At 30.2% G+C, this 18,411-nt stretch overlaps 6 protein-coding genes across 11 annotated transcripts in view; 4 read left to right on the plus strand and 2 right to left on the minus strand.

The window, feature by feature from the left end:
• LOC111028847 (E3 SUMO-protein ligase KIAA1586-like) overlaps positions 1-745 on the plus strand; it is a 29,932-nt gene extending 29,187 nt beyond the window's left edge. Inside the window, exon 3 of the mRNA XM_022307607.1 lies at positions 517-745. Coding sequence (XP_022163299.1) covers positions 517-745 — 229 coding nt within the window. The remainder of the gene's footprint in view (positions 1-516) is intronic.
• On the plus strand, positions 1-14,208 carry LOC111028851 (protein ALP1-like). 3 transcript variants are annotated; one of them, XR_002603949.1, is made up of 9 exons: positions 1-1,985; positions 3,233-3,367; positions 6,524-6,879; positions 6,961-7,079; positions 8,545-8,809; positions 8,937-9,253; positions 9,328-9,567; positions 13,061-13,235; positions 13,319-14,208. XR_002603949.1 is itself a non-coding variant. In XM_022307613.1 (7 exons), the coding sequence occupies exons 1-7, from the start codon at positions 1,883-1,885 to the stop codon at positions 9,527-9,529; spliced, it is 1,497 nt and encodes a 498-aa protein (XP_022163305.1). In that variant the 5' UTR covers positions 1-1,882; the 3' UTR covers positions 9,530-9,612. The 3 variants fall into 3 exon arrangements, 2 of the variants coding, with proteins under 2 accessions (XP_022163305.1, XP_022163306.1); XM_022307613.1 differs by lacking the exons at positions 13,061-13,235; positions 13,319-14,208 and having other exon boundaries at positions 9,328-9,612; XM_022307614.1 differs by lacking the exons at positions 1-1,985; positions 3,233-3,367; positions 13,061-13,235; positions 13,319-14,208 and adding an exon at positions 6,191-6,397 and having other exon boundaries at positions 9,328-9,612.
• Positions 3,319-4,883, plus strand: LOC111028852 (ubiquitin carboxyl-terminal hydrolase 22-like). The gene has a single exon (XM_022307616.1). It carries the CDS (start codon positions 3,411-3,413, stop codon positions 4,842-4,844), a length of 1,434 nt encoding a protein of 477 aa, XP_022163308.1. The 5' UTR covers positions 3,319-3,410; the 3' UTR covers positions 4,845-4,883.
• LOC111028848 lies at positions 9,613-13,515 on the minus strand. 3 transcript variants are annotated; one of them, XM_022307609.1, is made up of 11 exons: positions 13,395-13,515; positions 12,186-12,358; positions 12,029-12,130; positions 11,633-11,935; positions 11,454-11,576; positions 11,082-11,390; positions 10,865-11,017; positions 10,497-10,796; positions 10,163-10,432; positions 9,922-10,099; positions 9,613-9,860 (listed from the first exon to the last, which is right to left on the minus strand). In XM_022307609.1, exons 2-11 carry the CDS (start codon positions 12,295-12,297, stop codon positions 9,701-9,703), a joined length of 2,010 nt encoding a protein of 669 aa, XP_022163301.1. In that variant the 5' UTR covers positions 12,298-12,358; positions 13,395-13,515; the 3' UTR covers positions 9,613-9,700. The 3 variants fall into 3 exon arrangements, with proteins under 3 accessions (XP_022163301.1, XP_022163302.1, XP_022163300.1); XM_022307610.1 differs by having other exon boundaries at positions 12,225-12,358; positions 13,371-13,480; XM_022307608.1 differs by having other exon boundaries at positions 13,371-13,480.
• On the plus strand, positions 14,022-17,236 carry LOC111028853 (inositol monophosphatase 1-like). The gene is made up of 6 exons (XM_022307617.1): positions 14,022-14,306; positions 15,592-15,728; positions 15,808-16,067; positions 16,135-16,240; positions 16,319-16,470; positions 16,840-17,236. The coding sequence occupies exons 1-6, from the start codon at positions 14,229-14,231 to the stop codon at positions 16,944-16,946; spliced, it is 840 nt and encodes a 279-aa protein (XP_022163309.1). The 5' UTR covers positions 14,022-14,228; the 3' UTR covers positions 16,947-17,236.
• Positions 17,010-18,411, minus strand: part of LOC111028849 (glucosylceramidase) — a 19,381-nt gene continuing 17,979 nt past the window's right edge. For both annotated transcript variants that reach the window (XM_022307612.1, XM_022307611.1), the window contains one exon: positions 17,010-17,476. In XM_022307612.1, coding sequence (XP_022163304.1) covers positions 17,377-17,476 — 100 coding nt within the window. In that variant the 3' untranslated portion in view covers positions 17,010-17,376. The remainder of the gene's footprint in view (positions 17,477-18,411) is intronic.

Here is an 18,411-nt window from a genome sequence, read left to right on the forward strand (position 1 = left end):
TTTTGCTTATGTTTGTTGATAGCCATTATTTTAGATGGAAATGGTAGAGAAATCATAGAAACATCTATTGTGATGTCACAAATTATTTACAAACAGGTACATAACAATAATAGTTCTACATCTAATTAGTTTACATAGTTTACTTAATATTTAAGCATCACAATTAAGGTAAAATACATGAAATACTTAGAAATAAATTATAGACTGGAGTACAATGAATAACTAATTATACTAAATACTTAAACAAGATAATTAAGTTAATACTAGTGAACTGTAAGTGTATAAAACGAATGCTATGAGAAATCAAGGTGTTAAATAAAGTTTCAACTGCTCTGATACGTTTTTTTTTTAAGTAAACTGGAAGGAAAACCATTCTAAACCAACCATTTTACAAACAAATACCTATTCTTTGTACTAAACTTGATTTCCTTTATCAGTCTTCATAATATCCACTAGATGGGATGATGGTGAAAATGTGGAAAATGATTAAGTACTGATAAAGAAAACCTAGATCAGCCTGTGGGTGTCTGAGGTTAACCAACAGAGTTCCGCTGAGTACCACAAATGCGGCTTCCCGGTGACAAGCACTAGGGAACAGCAACTTGTATGGGGTAAACCGTCAGCCTACCCGGTGCCGGGGGATTACCATGGAAAAACTCGGCCCTCAGTTGTAGACTTGAGTGCCAAACAACTGGACGGTGTTGCTGCTTGGTCAGCGGACAGGAAAAAACCAACAGACCAATAACTACAGACGGATATGGATATCAACTGAAACTGGACAGCAGAACACGACAACGACGACGACGACGACAACCGGAAAACCGACGAATTGCTTGCGTACCTAAACGTTTCGGTTTTCGATTTCGATTCCAACTAGGTAACTACTACAACTACTACAGCGCGTTGGGGAAACAACTCGTCGGAAAAATCTAGTACCGTTATCACAATACGCGCACTGAACGGGCGGCGGCTGATTAAAAACGATGAACCAAAACAAATGCGTACGGTGTCGTCCCCTCCAGTCGGCGTTTGCGGCTGCGGTGGCGGAGGTGACTGCGGTATCAGCCGTGCGAAGGACCGCGGTAGAGGAGGAGTGGGACGGCCCCATAGAGACGACGACGTACCGCTCTCGGTCGCAGCGGTGGGTGAGGCGGCAGTTGCGGTATCCTCCGGGTTTAAAAATAAATTGGCCGTGGCTAACGATATTTTCGTCGCTTATACTGCTCGCAGAACACAATATCCCTCTCTGTTGGAGACGAAACGGTTTCGGTAATTTTTTTCGCTCGTTTTTCCTCGTGGTTTTCGGCGGTCGCTGCTGCTGGCCGCTGCCGTTTTCCTCTGAGGAATTTCATAGTATTTTTATGCGACGACAACAACAACAACAGCAGCAGCAGCAGCTGACCGGCAGCGACACCCGCACTCGCGTGCCTGCGTGTGTGCTCTTGTGACGTGTTTACGTCCGGCCAGCAGCTACAATAATATTCGTTTATCTCTGCCGCGGCTGCGGACGGATTGCTACTACTACCACTACTACGTGTAGTGTGTGACGTATAATTAAAGTAGTAGATTATATAAATACGTATAATAATAATAGTTTTTATCTATACTATATATACACACATTCGTTCGCGTACGCCAGAATTGAGATTATACATACAATTATAATAATAACATTGGCACGCGGGTGGACAGCTGTCGGAGAGTTTCGTGATAACAGTCGACGCCACCGCCGGTTTGTGTACGTTTAGTCGTTCGTTTTTTTTGGATTTTCTTCCCGAGTGGACGATCTCTCCCCGGCTGTTTTTTATTTCCACCCTTGCGAACTTGGCAGCCTCCAGTTGTGCTATCTGCGCGCGCATTTCGTGACTCAAGAGTGTGTGTGATGTCCGACAACAGTGATGGTAACAGATTGTCTGGACGCGGCGACGTCTGTCATTCTAGCGTAGCAAATGCCACGGTCGATCTGCAGCAACAGTCGATAACGGGTAAGTACGACCACCGAGATGAATTTATTCGTTCGCTGATGTGGATTCATTTCTACAAAATTTAAAGCACTGTTGAAGAAACTATGGTTTCGTACTAAATAGTGTGTGTGTTGCTACCGCTTTTTAGGCTAATAAGAGCCGTATGAGTTCCACTTCTACGGTTCTCAGACAGTCTTGGAGATCAAGTCATTATGTTGACATTACCCACATACCTATAGTGTACATTCATATTACCATTAATCATGTGAATGTTGTATTTATATTATTGTCTTATTCGCACAGCATTCTACAGACTCGATAAAGAGTTTGAACACCTCCATGGCATCATGGTTGATGCATCCTATAGAATTAAGGTTGTCCTTATTACAACTTAAGCTATACTTTTAATAAATCAAATTAATTTTGAAAAACCATTAAAAATATTCCATTTTAATAATAGCATTTTATAATGAACATTTTTAATTCATGAATTTATGATTCTGGAATGTTATCTAAACTATGCAGACAGATAACATTTTCGTGTCGAATATACTAATTTGAATACACTTTAATACTCACATTCATACTAATTATCCAAATTGAAGGTAGCTTGAATATATTAATAATCATATTTGAAATTACTTTTTGTTGATAATTCTATTATACCTTAGAAATGTTAGCCAAGTTCAAAATTTATTATTAGTATGAATCAAATGCAAGTTCTTCTTGTTATTATTTTTATTAGTATACCTATCCTTATTTCAAGTAAATTAATTTTAATTTTAAATGGCAGAAATTCAGAAAACAACAGAATTAAATCAGAATTAAAAATAAAGTGTAAAAACCAAAAACAGTGCCAATGTCAATAAAATATTTTATTATCAGTACGTACTTCATTTATAAACACATTTAATTTAAACTTAGTAAATGTTATCTTTACTTCTGTTGTTTTTTTATACTTAAATATTTTTGTTAGATTTTAATTTTAATAATATTTAACAAAATATGGTGTAGTCAAGTCTCAATAACTTGAATCTCAAGGGTAATAAAAATAAATTTGCCTTATGTTATACTCAGATACAATTTAAAACACTTCAAAGGACAAAAAAAAAATTTTAATTATTGAGTTAGTTTAAAATATATTAGAATACCTTATTTTTAAAATAAACAACCAATTTTTAAAGATATAAATGTATGGTGTATTTATTTACTAAATATTTGATTATTTTAAAATCAATCTTTAACTAACATTATCTATATTTTTACAGATTACAAAACATTAGCTGACAAAAGTTCTGATGACATTTTATCTGAATACTTATTGTTGGAGCTGGGGCAGAGTAAAAAGGAATTATTCAACTTTGTGCATTTAAGCCAATCAATGAGATTAGCTAACATCAATAGTAAGTTATTGATTTAAACGTTTATCAATATTATTACATTAAAATGGATTCAGTTATTGGTTGTGAACATTTGGTCCAAAGAAAGAATGAGGAATTATTGAAAAATTATCGTATTGTTCATTTAAACTTTATATCCTGTCAGTCTAATGATTCAATACGTGCTAAAAAAAAACTGGCATCATGTCATGAGTGTAAATTTGAAGGTGCGCGATTATTGTCATGTTTATATTGTGTATGTTTTGCATGTCCTACGCACTTTCTTGAACATTTTAAGAAAACTGAGCATTGTTTTGGTGTAAACCTAACCTTTAGTCATATTTTCTGTGCTCACTGTGATGACTATACCTATGATGGTGACATTATGACTTTATCAAACACATTGAATAAGGATTTGTATTGTTATAGAAATAAATCCTTAGAGACAAAAGACATTGTCTTGCTTAGAAAAAGTAAAGAGATCGAATATATTGATAGTGCTACTCCGGTTCCGGGATTCATCAATTTGGGTAATACATGTTTTTTAAACAGTGTACTGCAGGTATTAATGCATACCCCAATGTTACGGAATTATGTTCTTTCTGACCAACACGTATGTCCCTTTTTAAAGGAGCCTAGTCGTTGTATTACATGTGAAATTGGCAGAATATATCAGCAATCTTACATGTTGCAAGTTAATGTGATTAGCTTGCAAAAGTTGTTAAAAATATTTTGGGATAACACTTGGTACATGGCATCAGCTTTACAACATGATGCACACGAATGTTTCATAGCCATATTGGATATCATACATAAACAGACGATAATACAAAATGAAAATGACAAGGATATAAAACATCTGGAAAACTGCCAGTGTATTATCCATAAAATTTTTAAAGGCGTCTTGCAAAGTGACATTGTTTGCCAGAGCTGTAACAATGTGTCATCTAAAATTGACATAATTAATGATATTCCTATATACTTTTCAATGGATGAAAAAGGAAAATATCCAACTAATATTACATTAATTGCATGCTTAGAACAATTTGGACAGATAGAGTTGTTGAACGATTTAGATTGCACAAATTGCCAAACAAAAAAGTTATCGACCAAACAGCTTATTTTAAAACATTTGCCAGTGGTTTTATGTTTCATTTTAAAAAGATTTGGACAGCCATCAGACAATGTTTCAAATAAGATTACTACATTTGTCGAATTCCCAGAAACATTAGATATGAACAAATTTATAAAGAAAAAATCTGTGACTGGTAGTGCATTCATTGATGAATGTTTTGCTTCACGTGAGTCCATCTATAAACTGTATGCTGTGATTTGTCATGAAGGTTTACTAAACGGAGGACATTATTTGTCTTACATACAACACATGGGTCTTTGGTATCAATGTAATGACAATGTTGTTAGATTAGTACAATTTGAAGACATATTGAGAAGTCCTGCATATCTATTATTCTACCATAAAGAGTTTATGAATTTCTATTAAATTTTTAGTATAATTATTATGTAAATATTTCTAAATAAATAATAAAAATGTAAATAATTTTAAAAATAAGTACAATGTTTATAATAGATTAATAATAGCTAATACTAGCGTATGCATTTTTTAATTTTTAATTAGCTTAGTTTTTTTAATTTAAATTTAAGCAACATTAAGATTTTTTTCTACTTCTATCAAAATAATATAAAAACTGAATATTTGGTCTCAATTTTTTCATGTACTTTTAATTATAATATTATTGTTTTCTTTCGAAACGAACTTTGTGATATTTTTTTATTTTGTGATAATTTAACAATTTTACTTTTTTTACTTATGCCATTTATGTATACTACGAAGAATAAACTTAATAGAATTAAACTTTAACTGTAAAAATGTAGGCAATGGTATTTTTTTGCCTATACAATCTTAAGTTTTCTTTTTAGGTAAACTGTATATCTACTTTTTAAAATGTTTCATTAGAATACTACCTTACTATAAAATTATTAACCTCGTGTTACCCCTCATATAGTATTAATTATATTTTAATTATTTTTTTTATGTAAACATTTGTCAATTTATTTCTATGTATTTCCAAAATACAAGTGAAATATGAATATTTTATGCTTCATTTTTCTTTTATTTGTTAGATAAATGTTGTTTGATAAACCATTATCTGTAGATAAATTGAACATCCAATTCCTTCTTCGCTGTTTGCTCCCAACAGTCCCAACACTCCCAACTAAATAGGGTTAGCTACCCTTGTAATAAATGTTTTATATCCTTAGAAATTAACAGATATAATTGATTTGATTTGTAAGAAAACCACAATAGTAAACATTATATCAAGGTGCTGGAAAATTTAATAAATATTTAATTGATTCTCTAAATGTTTAACAATTTTATAACCGATAAAATATTTAATTTATACCTAAAGACTAAAGTGATGTCTCTGAAACTGAGTACTAACTATTAACAACTTTAAAATTAACCAGAAGATATATTATGTACAATATAATTATAATTAATATTTATTATGTAGGTGTTAATAAGACATTATTGGTTTTAGAATTTTTAAGTCTGTTGTGATAACTGTCAATATTCAATGATTGAAAGTAAAATTTAAAATAATCGTATATTTGAGGTGCTAAGTTTGAGTACTCAGTGTTCTACATATTTTCAATCATTCAACTATAATAACAGTAATATATTTTCGATTGAAATTTTTATTTTTTATATGATGTGTAAAACAAACATTTTGATATGTATCGAACTAACTTTATGAAATATCACTAGTTATATTTGTTTTTATCAGTCGACTGAGATCATTACATTCTACATTAATAATATATATTAATCTGCTAATAATAAATGATGAAACTCGATTTATTCATTTTTGTTTGTGCTTAGATATAAAAAAATATATAAATAAAAGCAATGCAAATCTGTTTATTCTCCCAACTTTTGTCATTAACTGCGCGATTTGTTTGGTATGACATGGTTGTCAAAGCTGAATGTATTTCAAACTTCGTTACCACCAGACGCCACAAAAATCAATCTAGGTACTAAATTAATCACCTTCTAATATATATTTATATATATATTATGTATGTATAAATATTTATTTTGTATACATAGTATGCAAGCAGCAATAACCTTAACTTATAACTTGATATTTATGTTTTTAGATAATAAAAAATTACTCAACACGATATTGCACTCCAAGGTGATAAACACTCAGTTAGAAGTTGATTGTTTATTATCATGTATGGGAGTCAATATTTCTCCTTCACCCGAGCCCCTGGAAGCTAATAATAAAAATGACCACAAAGGCACAGATGAACACAAGGACACAGATGAACGCAAGGACCCAGATGAACACAAGGACACAGATGAACACAAGGAAACAGATGAACACAAGGAAACAGATGAACACAAGGACAGAGAAATGTCATCACCTATTCTTCCATTGATTTTAAAATATACACAGTTAGAAGAGTCAAATTTCAAAAGTCAATTTTTCATCACCAGAAGCTCATTTCAAGTAATTTAATTCATTTATCTAAAATGGAACACATTCTCATTATGTCAGAACTATATCAAGTGTGTTGTATAAATGTCTTAGATAGTTTGCAGTCATTTAATGCAAGAATTTGGAAGTATGGCATATAAAAGGACTGAATCTGATGTTGAAAAACAATTGCTGGTTACTCTCACATACTTAGGAACTGTTCTAAGTTACAAGTACATGATATAATTTTTATTTGATAAATCATTAATTTATTTGTTGTATTAGGCAAAGAGCATCATTTCAGTTTTTTAACCGGTGTGCAAGGTTTCAAGCAGGTTATATACAAATAGATATGAAATATATCCATCTACATTTTTTCTATAGATCATATTTATATATATATATATATCTTATATTTTATGATATTGCTATTAAAGTTATTTATTTTACTATTAGACATAAGTAATAAAGAAGGTTGAATTTACTTCTTCCAAAAACAAATTCATCTGAAAAACTCATTGTTTGTATAAAATATAATAATATACAAAGATCAAGTACTACTAAAATCAAAATAATTTTTCTTCCTTTAAGTATCTACTTTTGTCCAAATTTGAAATTTATTTAAAATATCTATTAAAAAAAAAAAAAGGGTGAACGAGTAGGTACCACACTTCTGTACAGTAGATGTTGAGTATGTCATAATGGATATGTTTTATTTGAATTAAAATTATTCAACAATAAATCATTGCATACAAAAAACGATTCTAAGCAGACGTTATGTCATCCTAGCATACTTGAATAAATAATCAAATTTAATAGTTAAAAAACAATAAATAAAAATCGAAAATATCTCATTGCTCAGCGTAATTCTTAGGTGGATTTTTTTTTTTATTTAAGAAGAACTTATTGGGAATTTTCTATTAAAGTTTAAGCTACAAAAAAATACCTTTATGAATTATACAGAAAACAATTTTGAAAATTTTTGGGATGTTGATGAATTTCGTCAAAATTTGAACTTTAAATGTATCGAAAAAAATATTAATTCCCATTTATCTTTAAGATTTTTGAGCATCCATTAAAAACTTATGAGGAACTTTGCATTAAGTTTCCATGCTTATTTACTACACTTACACAAAATTTTTATCAAAAATAATTTTTAAAAAATCTACAAAATTCAAAAACTTGAAAATTTAATACTAGGTTTCTCATATATTTGTCTTAATTATTATATTTTTAAAAAGTGAATACACCGGGGATTTTTAAGTTTACTAAATACATCTCTCTTAAATTGATAATTTTAACTTCTTATTTTACAACATTATAAGTACCATGATATCATTTAATTGTTTAGTCTTTCATTAGTGATGAACTGATGAATCATCACTTATAATGGTGCATAAATGTGACTATTTCCATAATTCTTCTTCGTATTGAAGTTTCTATCCATTTCGAACATTGTAAATTATATTGGTTCTCTTTCTAATGAAATTTGTTTATTTACTTCAACTGTCAATATAAAAATACAATTGATATTCAATTATATAAATAATGATTAATTGTGCATTATTTCGGCAGTCTTTTAGGACACTATTTTAAAAGTAAAGGGTAAAAAACACTCTAAACTAAATGATGCCCCTGCTTTAATGCATAGACACATTGAACTTTCTGTACTTATAAATGTTATTTTGTTTTATTTAGGGAGATTGGATCAAAATTTAATATCGCTATTAGCACTGCTCATAAATGTGTTAATGATGTCACAAACACATTGTTTAAACGTATGGGTGAAGTTATTTATTGGCCGATTAATCAACAAGCCGAATCTGAAATTGAAGCATTTAACAAAATGCCTGGAAATTGTTTTCCTGACATACTAGGCGTCATTGGAATGGTAGACTTGAAAAAAACTTGCACAGCCAATCCATCCAAACATACCAGAGATGGATCTTCAATTGCCATTCAGGTTAGACTACTAAATTATACCTTTATTTATTTAATATTAAAAAAAAAAAAAACTGGCAGGAAGTCCAATGGAAAAAATTACAATAATATTGTGTAACCCATTAATATTGAATGCTATATGTTTGCAGTGTGTATGCAACAACAGTTATCAGTTTTATAACGTTTTCACCAGTTATTTGCTCAAATCATCTGTTACCACATCAACATTCCTAGAGAGTCCATTAGCTGAAATGATTCTTAATGATCCAGACACACTTTTTCCAAATATCAAAAGTCATATTGTTGGACAGTGCTGTTTCCCTCTTTTACCCAATTTGATGACTCCATTTTCTCGTCATACTTTTAATACGTTATCAGAAAACATCTATAATGAAGCCATTGAGGTACCATTGAACATAATAAGGATGGCATTTGGAAAACTATTAGGGCGGTTCTCAAGACTGTTGTACGTTCAAAATCAAATACCATCACTAACTTGACATCAATTAATAAACTGTTATTTTTTTTTTCTTGTGATAGGTGCTTAGATTTATGGGGACAGGACAAATTTGCCATCCTAATATTTGCTGCTTGTTGCTTGCACAATCTTTGTTTAGGCAACGACGATGACATTTGCTGTGAACCTTACGAGTGCTGCACTTTCAAATGTGATTATTACGATGAGTTAAGTCTTGCAAAACGTCGAGAAATATGCACCAAAATTAGATATCCAGTTCCATAAACAACAGATGAATTGTTTATATAACATTGTACAAATATGTAAGATGTAATTTGAGTAAATAAACATAACCAATTAAGAAAAAATTGAATTAAAATAAATTTGTAATTACAAATTAACAATTATATACAGGAAAAATATCCTAATTACATTATTGATTTATGTGTTAGTAAATTATGGGCTATGAGGTGGTAATCTTGAAACTAACTGTTCTAACAATCTCAACTTTTGTGTTTCTAATTCATTTGACCTTTTCAGATGATCTAACATTTGCTGTTGAAGTCCTTCAAATATTTTTTCTCGTCTGTTTAAATTTTCCTCCATTTCCTTCAACCTTAAAAGACAAAAAAAAATTATATTCATTATTAAATTAATCCCAAACTTCCATTTATTACCTTTGGTCAAATTCTTTATTTCTTAGCTTAAATGTTGTCTGCAGTTCACTAATGCAATTTGTTTTATTAGAACAGCATGGTTTAGAAGTCCTGATGTAATTGTGTTCATTAACCTCATTTGAATGATTATTGATGTCACTATTATCTGATTCTTCTTTTAGAACCTGTTTGTTAGTTTCTAAAAGTTCAAAATATTATTATTTCTAATTCAAGAATTTAAAAAATAATAAGAAGAAATTACCTCTAAGTACAGAATCGATTTTATTGTAGTACACCCAAATTACTTTTTTATTCCTGTTTGTTCGCATTCTGTTTTTGTTATATCGGTTTTTCAGTGTACGCCACTTATTGTCACAAGCTCTGGGAGTATAATTAAAACCATTCCGAGACATTTCTTCTGATATTTTTCTCCATATCAAGAGTTTTTCACCAGTTGCTGCATTCATAAACTTTTCTTTATGCTTATCGAAGCAATCTATCAAGCACATAGTTGAGTCCATACTCCAGGAAACTGAAAACATAAAATTGAAATATGAGCAACACATAAATAGTGTAATTGGAGTATAACATCTTACTGCTTTCAGCAGGTACACCAAGTAACCTGTCTAAATCGTGGTAGTATTGCCACTTCACGCTGTTCACTCCTAATTTTTTGTATTTTTCTCTTCTTTTCATGTAATTTGCTTTTAAAAGACGCCATTTACGATCACATACTAGACCAGAATAATTGTGACCACTTTGACGTAACTGATTACTTATTTCATCCCAAAGTAAGCGTTTTTGGCCTTGTAATGCCGTCAGAAACCGTGGACGGTAAAGACCCCACAACTCAATCAAACATTTAGTTGCTGGTTCGGTCCATACATCTGTATAATCTAAGCAATTTTTTTTAGGATTGAATTATACACAAATATGTATCTAATTATAATTATTGATAATTTACCATTAGAAGGGAGCTCCGTAGGTTCTTCCTCATTATTTTCATGGGTTCCATCAACAATATTAATATTAATATAACCTTCATTTTCTTTTTTAATGTCATTGAGTTCATCATCATCAATTAAAGATACTGTAATTATATCATTAAGTTCTGGTGCTATAGAAAAAGAATATAAGTTAATTTGAATGCTATTTAGATGTATTGACATTGGTTTTCTTACATTCTTCTGGAGTGTTTTTAAAAATGTCGTCCATTTCTTTAAAATAAGTCCATTTAACATATTCTATTCCATATTTAATAGCCCTTTGCTTATTCTTTTTATAGGTCATTTTTAAATTACGCCATTTATCGTTACAATGATTCGCTGAAAATTGATATCCTAACTGCGAAAACTGTAGTGCAATATCTTCCCATAACAAATGTTTTTCACCTTGATTGGCGGCTGAAAATTTCTTTCTGTCTTTACTATATAGTCGAATCAATTGCCTAGATGATTCGACTGTCCACTGAGATTTTTCAACATATCCTCCTTTAAGAAAAGACATGGTTAAGTATAATAAAATTAGCCTAAATAATTAAATGTATTATTTACTAGATGAATCCTCATTTTCATATTCCCCGATATTATCTGTATTTTCTCTTGTCAAGTCAACATCATCTTCATTTTCATCGTTATTATCATTATCAACATCATCATCATTATCATTTTCAGAATCTGTAAAAATATTTAGTATGAAATTTAAAATACTTATAACTCATACATTATTTTACCTGAAATGGCATATGGAATGCCTTTAATAGCCTTATCCATTTCAGAATAATGGTTCCAAGTAATTGGGTGTTTATTACCATCTTTTTTAGAATTACGTGTTTTATTGTACATGTATACTTTCTTAAGACTACGCCATTTAGTGTCACATGCTTGGGCATCAAAATAAAAACCATGATCAACCAAACGTTCTGACACATGTTCCCAAAGGGCTTTTTTATTTTTATCTGGGCAGTTTGCAAACTGATCTCTCAATTGACTCCAACAGTAAATTAAGTAACGAATTGAAATATCATCCCAAATGCCTAAAACACGAACACAAAAATTTTAAAAAAATGAAAATTTTCTTGTTTTCTTGAACTCATAATTATTGCAATTTTTTATGTTACATAACTTACTATTAGGGTGCTCAATATTCATATCAGAATCATAAATTTCTTGCACTACATCATTGTTTTCATAGCCATCAAAGTTATTTCTTTCCTGTTCATTTACGGAAACTGAAATAAACATTTATAAATATTTTTTTAATTTAAATATATGTTTTTTTCTTACCATTGCTGTTGGTGTATATAAAATTTAAAAATAAATTACCAGGTTCACAATCATTGTCTAACATGGTATCTGCATTGGTATTTAACTGTTGGTAATCTGAATCATCGACCATAATATCACAACAATTTTGAATTGAACACGACAATTAATTTGGCATGAATGAAAACCATTATCTATAAATAAAAAATATTTAATTTGTTTTATTTTAAGTTATAAATAGTCTGACTAGTTCCATTTAACAAACTAGTTGTGTCACCCATGAGACTTTGTCATATGGAAGTTTCACTGCATTATCGTATTAGAATTAAGATTAAAAAAAGTAATACCTTCTTCCATAGTTACAATTATTATTCTTAAGAGGGCGTTACACACGTATGGGTTCTCTCTCCTACAAAACATAGCCTATTAAATAATCTATTTAACTCAAATATGTTTAATATAAAGCCAAATTGACATATTATCAAATTTTGAAGAATATTAACTAGTGAACCTCATATTCTTACTTCAAAATTTGATAATAGGTAGATTAGCTCCAATATTAATCATAACAAAGTTAAATAAATTATTCAGAAGATGCAATTTACCTTGTTAAGCAAGATTGCTAATTAACTATACTCTACACACCGCGAGCACCGTCTGTGGCCTAACAAAAATTGGTTCTTCTTCGCATCACAACACTGCAGCAACCTCCCAGAGTGAGGATGCCTAAAATAGGTGAGCCATCTCGCGGGACAAAGTAAATAATCAATGATACTAGATATCTAGTCAGTGCAATAATTAATTAAGAACAATTGCATTTTATAATTCCGTTATTTATCAGAATATTTATTAAAACTAATAAACGGGCCAATAATCATTAAGATTTATTTTTTTAGCCAATGTTGTTTTAATGTTATTGGTTCGATGTTACAAAGAAGCAACGACAATTCGTAAGAATCATGAACTTGACATACATACGGCCCATACGGCCATATTGTCATTAAACTGCGAAAAGTACACAGCAATATTACGGTCGAAGACTTTGAGGACCACCTAGTCCTGCCGCGGGGGGTAAGGAAATTGGCCAATGTCGTGGCTGTGGCCGAAAGACGAAAGTTGAACATAAAAAAAGTCGTTATTATTGCTATTATTAGGATAGCGGACTGTGGCGAGACGATGCGGTGCTCACGGGACCGTGCTGTTTACCTCGGGTCGAATATGTCGGCGTACATCGAGACGTTTTCGACGAAGGCTCCGCTTGCCGGGCTACCAGTTGTCAGAAGCGAGCTGCTACCACCGTGACGACAGACATCCAAACGGTCCGGACCGGACAAATGATCGAACAAATCGGAACTCTGGCGATACGGCGATACGCGTCGTTTTCCGTTTTCTCGAACGGTGTACCTTTTATCAATATTGTGTCTGACGCAGCAAACAGTGCCGTCGACAGTGCGAACTGCAAACACAACGTACCGTTCAAGCGCGACGGATGCGTCCGGTCAAAAATCGCGTTTTTTCCACGGGATATTCAGGCTTCCGGCGTCTGACAGAACGAATCGCATTACTTTGGGGAGTATAGTTTATGGATAAATTCACAGACATAATATTATTTACGTGTAATATCATTGTGGGTGAATTAATTAGGTATTGTTCTGCGCTATAATTAATATTGTATTAATACGGGTTCTAGAATTATAATCGGACATGTTGGTAATCTACTTATCTAAAACCACTACCTTAGTAACGGATGTACGGACGAACGGCGTATCATAGGTTATTTATTTTTTTTATAGTTTTGTAATTCGTTATCTATGGCGCTGCAGTGTTAAGGCTCTGCGATTCTCTAATCTCTAGACTCTAGTTCACTTCTGTAGGGCGTAGGCTGTTGAGTGTTGAGTGTTGACTCATCCGTTCGTACGGTTTTCTAATATCCTCCGTCTCCCGAACTGCTCAGTTGCTCCTACAACAATTTACAGTATATACTTTTTTTGGATTTCATAGTTCATACTGTTTACAGCCTACGACTTTCAAACATTTTAATTAAGTAAATAACTAGTAACTACCATGTCTGGTTCAAACGAAGAGGTCAATCTGCACGAATGCCTAGAGCTGATTACGAGACTCGCGCGACACGCCGGCAAGGTGATTGGAAAAAAATCAATTATTTAGAACTAATTAAATTATGCGATTTATGTCAGTATTCGACGGTCCAATCTCGCCAATTTATTTCTGAAACCAACTGGCATTGTTGTAATATTGTAATTCTTTCGATATTACTACAGTGGTGGTTCTCTATTATTAATTGATTGAATACGATAATTTATAGAGTATATCATATATTTTGTAAAACAAACTACAGAAAAAATTACATAGTCCCGGTAAAAAAAACTTGCTGACCTATCATTTAAGTGAGTTTCGACAATAATTATTAGGTAATCAATTCATTGACAGTAGGTATTACCAGTGTTCGTAACGTTCAATTAAAAATGGATTCATTTACTAGGTTGTTCCTTTAATTTTTTTATTTTTTATAATAGGAAGTATAAGAAAATATTTTTTTTTTTTTATTAGAGGTACTTAGTATAACTAAATTACTTATACTTCTATTATAACTCGACAATTATAGTGCAATAAAATGTTATTATATAATATTATAATTAATCTGTATATTTTAAACAAATATTTATTAAATTGAAAATAAATTTAGTTTCTTAAAAATTGTTCAATTTATTCAAATTTAGGTAAATATCATTTGCATTCAGTTTAAAAAGAAAGAGTGACATTCACCTATCCTTCCACTAAATATGAACCTGAACTTGTGAATGTCCATTCAGGAATGACGTTCTTTCCAAACACTGAGTATATATTACCTCCAATATTGATTTTTGCCAATAAATAAGAAGGGAGAGATATCCTGGAGGGTCTCATAGATAATTAAAAACTTTTTTTGTTCATAGGTTATGGGTTAGGTTTTTTCTTTTACTCAAAAGTTATGTATACTGACTATAATAATGTACCAAATTTTAAGGACACGTGAAAAATATGATTGTACTGAAAATAATTTAACCACAAATTGCATACTTATCACTTATATTTATCTATATGGTAATAAATCTACTTATAGTCATTTGAAATAGTTAACATTTTTCATACTTGTATGAGTAAGAATAAATATTTTGATTTTCAAAAGAATGTTCTAATAAAATAATTTATATTTAATTTTAATTTTTTCGTAACTTAATTATTATATTATTAATGCCCATTTACATTTATCATAGATTATAAATTTCCAATTTATGATTCATTAAATTATTTTATTTACAATTATGGTGTGTCCTCTTTAACCCCTTAGTTTATTTAGTACATAATTTATCATACACTTTCTCAAATATGTTTAAATATTAATATATTATACATTTATTTCTAGATTATAAAATCTCGAATCGATAAGAAAAAAACAATTGAAACTAAAGCCAATAACTCAATTGACTTTGTCACTGAAACAGATCAAGAAGTAGAAAAATTACTTATTGAGGGAATCAAACAAAAATATCCGCATCATAAGTATATCATTTTACAACCATTATATTGTAAATCACTCATCACTTAATAACAAATAACAAAACTTATCATAAAATTTAAGATTCATTGGTGAGGAATCATTTGCTGCCGGCATTAAAGAAGAATTGACATGTGCTCCAACTTGGGTTATTGATCCTGTGGATGGCACCACCAATTTTGTGCACAGTTATCCAAATGTTTGCGTATCCATTGGTTTGGTTGTTGGCTGTGATGTTAAGTTGGGAGTTATCTTCAATCCCATATTGGACATGTTTTTCAGAGCAATCAAAGGTGAAGGTGCATTTTTAAATGATGAACCTATCAAAGTCAGTGGCGTTAAAAGTAAGTATTTTAAGAAACACTTAAGTTTATTTGAAAAACAGAATACTACCTTATTGTTGTTTTCTAGAACTTACTGATGCTTTGGTCGCTGTAGAATTTGGTTCAGTAAGAACTGTAGAGTTCAGGAATATCGTGAACCACAACATAAATTATTTAGCAACAAATGCCCATGGGTAGATTCTTATTATTTTCCCTTCAAACAATAAGTCTTTGAAATCATTGAATAAAGATTGACATTCCAATTTTTTTAGTGTTCGTTCAGCTGGTTCAGCTGCTTGGAATTTAGCTCAAGTAGCCAGAGGAGCCATTGATCTGTACGTGGAAATGGGTCTCCATGCTTGGGACATGGCAGCAGGAGATATTATTGTGAGAGAAGCTGGGGGTACTGTGATCGATCCAGCTGGTACTTAATTTTATAATTATCTAATTCAGTAGTTTTCAACTGGCGTTTCGCAGCACATAAGTGTGCCATAACCCTATGTCCCTATCATATTTAATTAAAATATAAATTTCCCAGTTCCTAATTTTTACTATTAATAATGATAATTATATTGTATTACGCTTATCATTAGCAGCCAAGATATAAAATGATGAACTAATAATCGTTAGATATCAATGTATTCTACTATTTGTGATTTTAGTATAACAGTTTAAAATTAACATTGTTAAAAATGTGCCTATAACATAAAAAAGTTGAGAACTACTGATCTAATGTATTAATAAAATGAAGTAATTATACACCACATTAATAATTATATCGTATAATACTCAGGCAAAGATTTTGAATTGATGCATCGAAGGATATTAGCTACATCGTCAACAGAAATTGCTGAAGAAGTGTATTCAAATTTCCAACAGTATTATCCAGAGCATGATTAAAAAATTAATTTTCAGCCTTTATATACTAAGCCTTTATAATTGATAATGGTTTAGTATGATTTAATGTTTTATCAATATTGTTTACATACCAATAATTACATAGTAGCAAAGAAATTATTGTATTCAATACCACTGTTTGTTAATTAATTAAGGATATAATATGAAACACCGTTTGGACATGATATACTATTAACTATTTTATGAACTATAACTTATTTCTAAATAAATTGTTGAACATGAATGTATCTAGTCATTATATGTTGGAAAATAAAATAATTAAGATTAAAAAATATAACAGTCGTTTAATTCAAATAAAAAGTAACAGCATTCAGTAATAATTAATGAATACTTTTAATATTATACCATTTATCATTTATATCAAACATTATAGAATATAAATAACTTATAAGTAAAACTATTATCGATTATATCACCAAAATATTAGTGTATTTATAGATTGTTTTTGTAAACTGAGACCTATAACACCTCGTTGTGGGTCCCTGATAGAAATGTTGACTGGTTTGTTCCTCCTGAAAACATAAATATTTTTGTGAGAGTTAAACTTGAATGTTTCAAACAATCACTATTATACAAGATCGTCCCAACTAATAACAGTAATTAAAATATAATCAAAATGCTCTGTATCATACTAATGTTATAAAAAAACATGCCCTGTATAATTCATTCAAATCTTTTAATTCTTTCTAATTCAAGGTTACTATCAAAGTTTAAAATTAAAATAATTAAAAATTATATTTTATGTTATCTATATTTAAATTACTTTTCCTCGATAATAATTTATTTATCTATTGTCTAAACCTCAATAACTACCTATGAATTAAAAAGATTCAATATGTTATGTAATATGTATTTATTTAATCATTTTAATATATATTATATAGTTCAACAGATAGGTATGATATCTGTCTATTTACGTGAGACCTAGAAAATTGTATTGAAGAACAATCGTATTTCTAGTGTAAATTTTAAATTTTATTTTAAATTTTTATAAGTGTTTTTTTCATATAGTAATAACTAATAATTTATAAATGAATAATCTGAAGAATTAAGTTGCTGATTAAGATAAACACAATATTATTTTTTTTTTTTTTTTGATGCAGTTGAGGTCACCCAATTATACCATTTGACCACATGGTAATAATGATGACACCATTTTTAATTTAAGCAATATTTATTGTAATTTGTATAGGGATTTGGGTTACATTTGGGTATTTTAAAGGACAATTTATATTTATTACAATTTTGTTATGAACTGATTTGTATTTTCAAATATTTCAAAATATTTTATAAATAAAACATTAAATTTAGTTTGATGACAAGAATAATAATAAGAATTATCACAATATTTTGATATGGCAAGTGGCACTATCGTCTATCACTGTGTATTGGTTTTTTCTCACTGACCCACACTCAACATACTAAATACTCAAATTAACGTTTAGCA

This window comes from Myzus persicae, unplaced genomic scaffold, assembly GCF_001856785.1.
Source record: "Myzus persicae strain clone G006 unplaced genomic scaffold, MPER_G0061.0, whole genome shotgun sequence".
Classification (NCBI taxonomy): Eukaryota; Metazoa; Arthropoda; class Insecta; order Hemiptera; family Aphididae; genus Myzus; species Myzus persicae.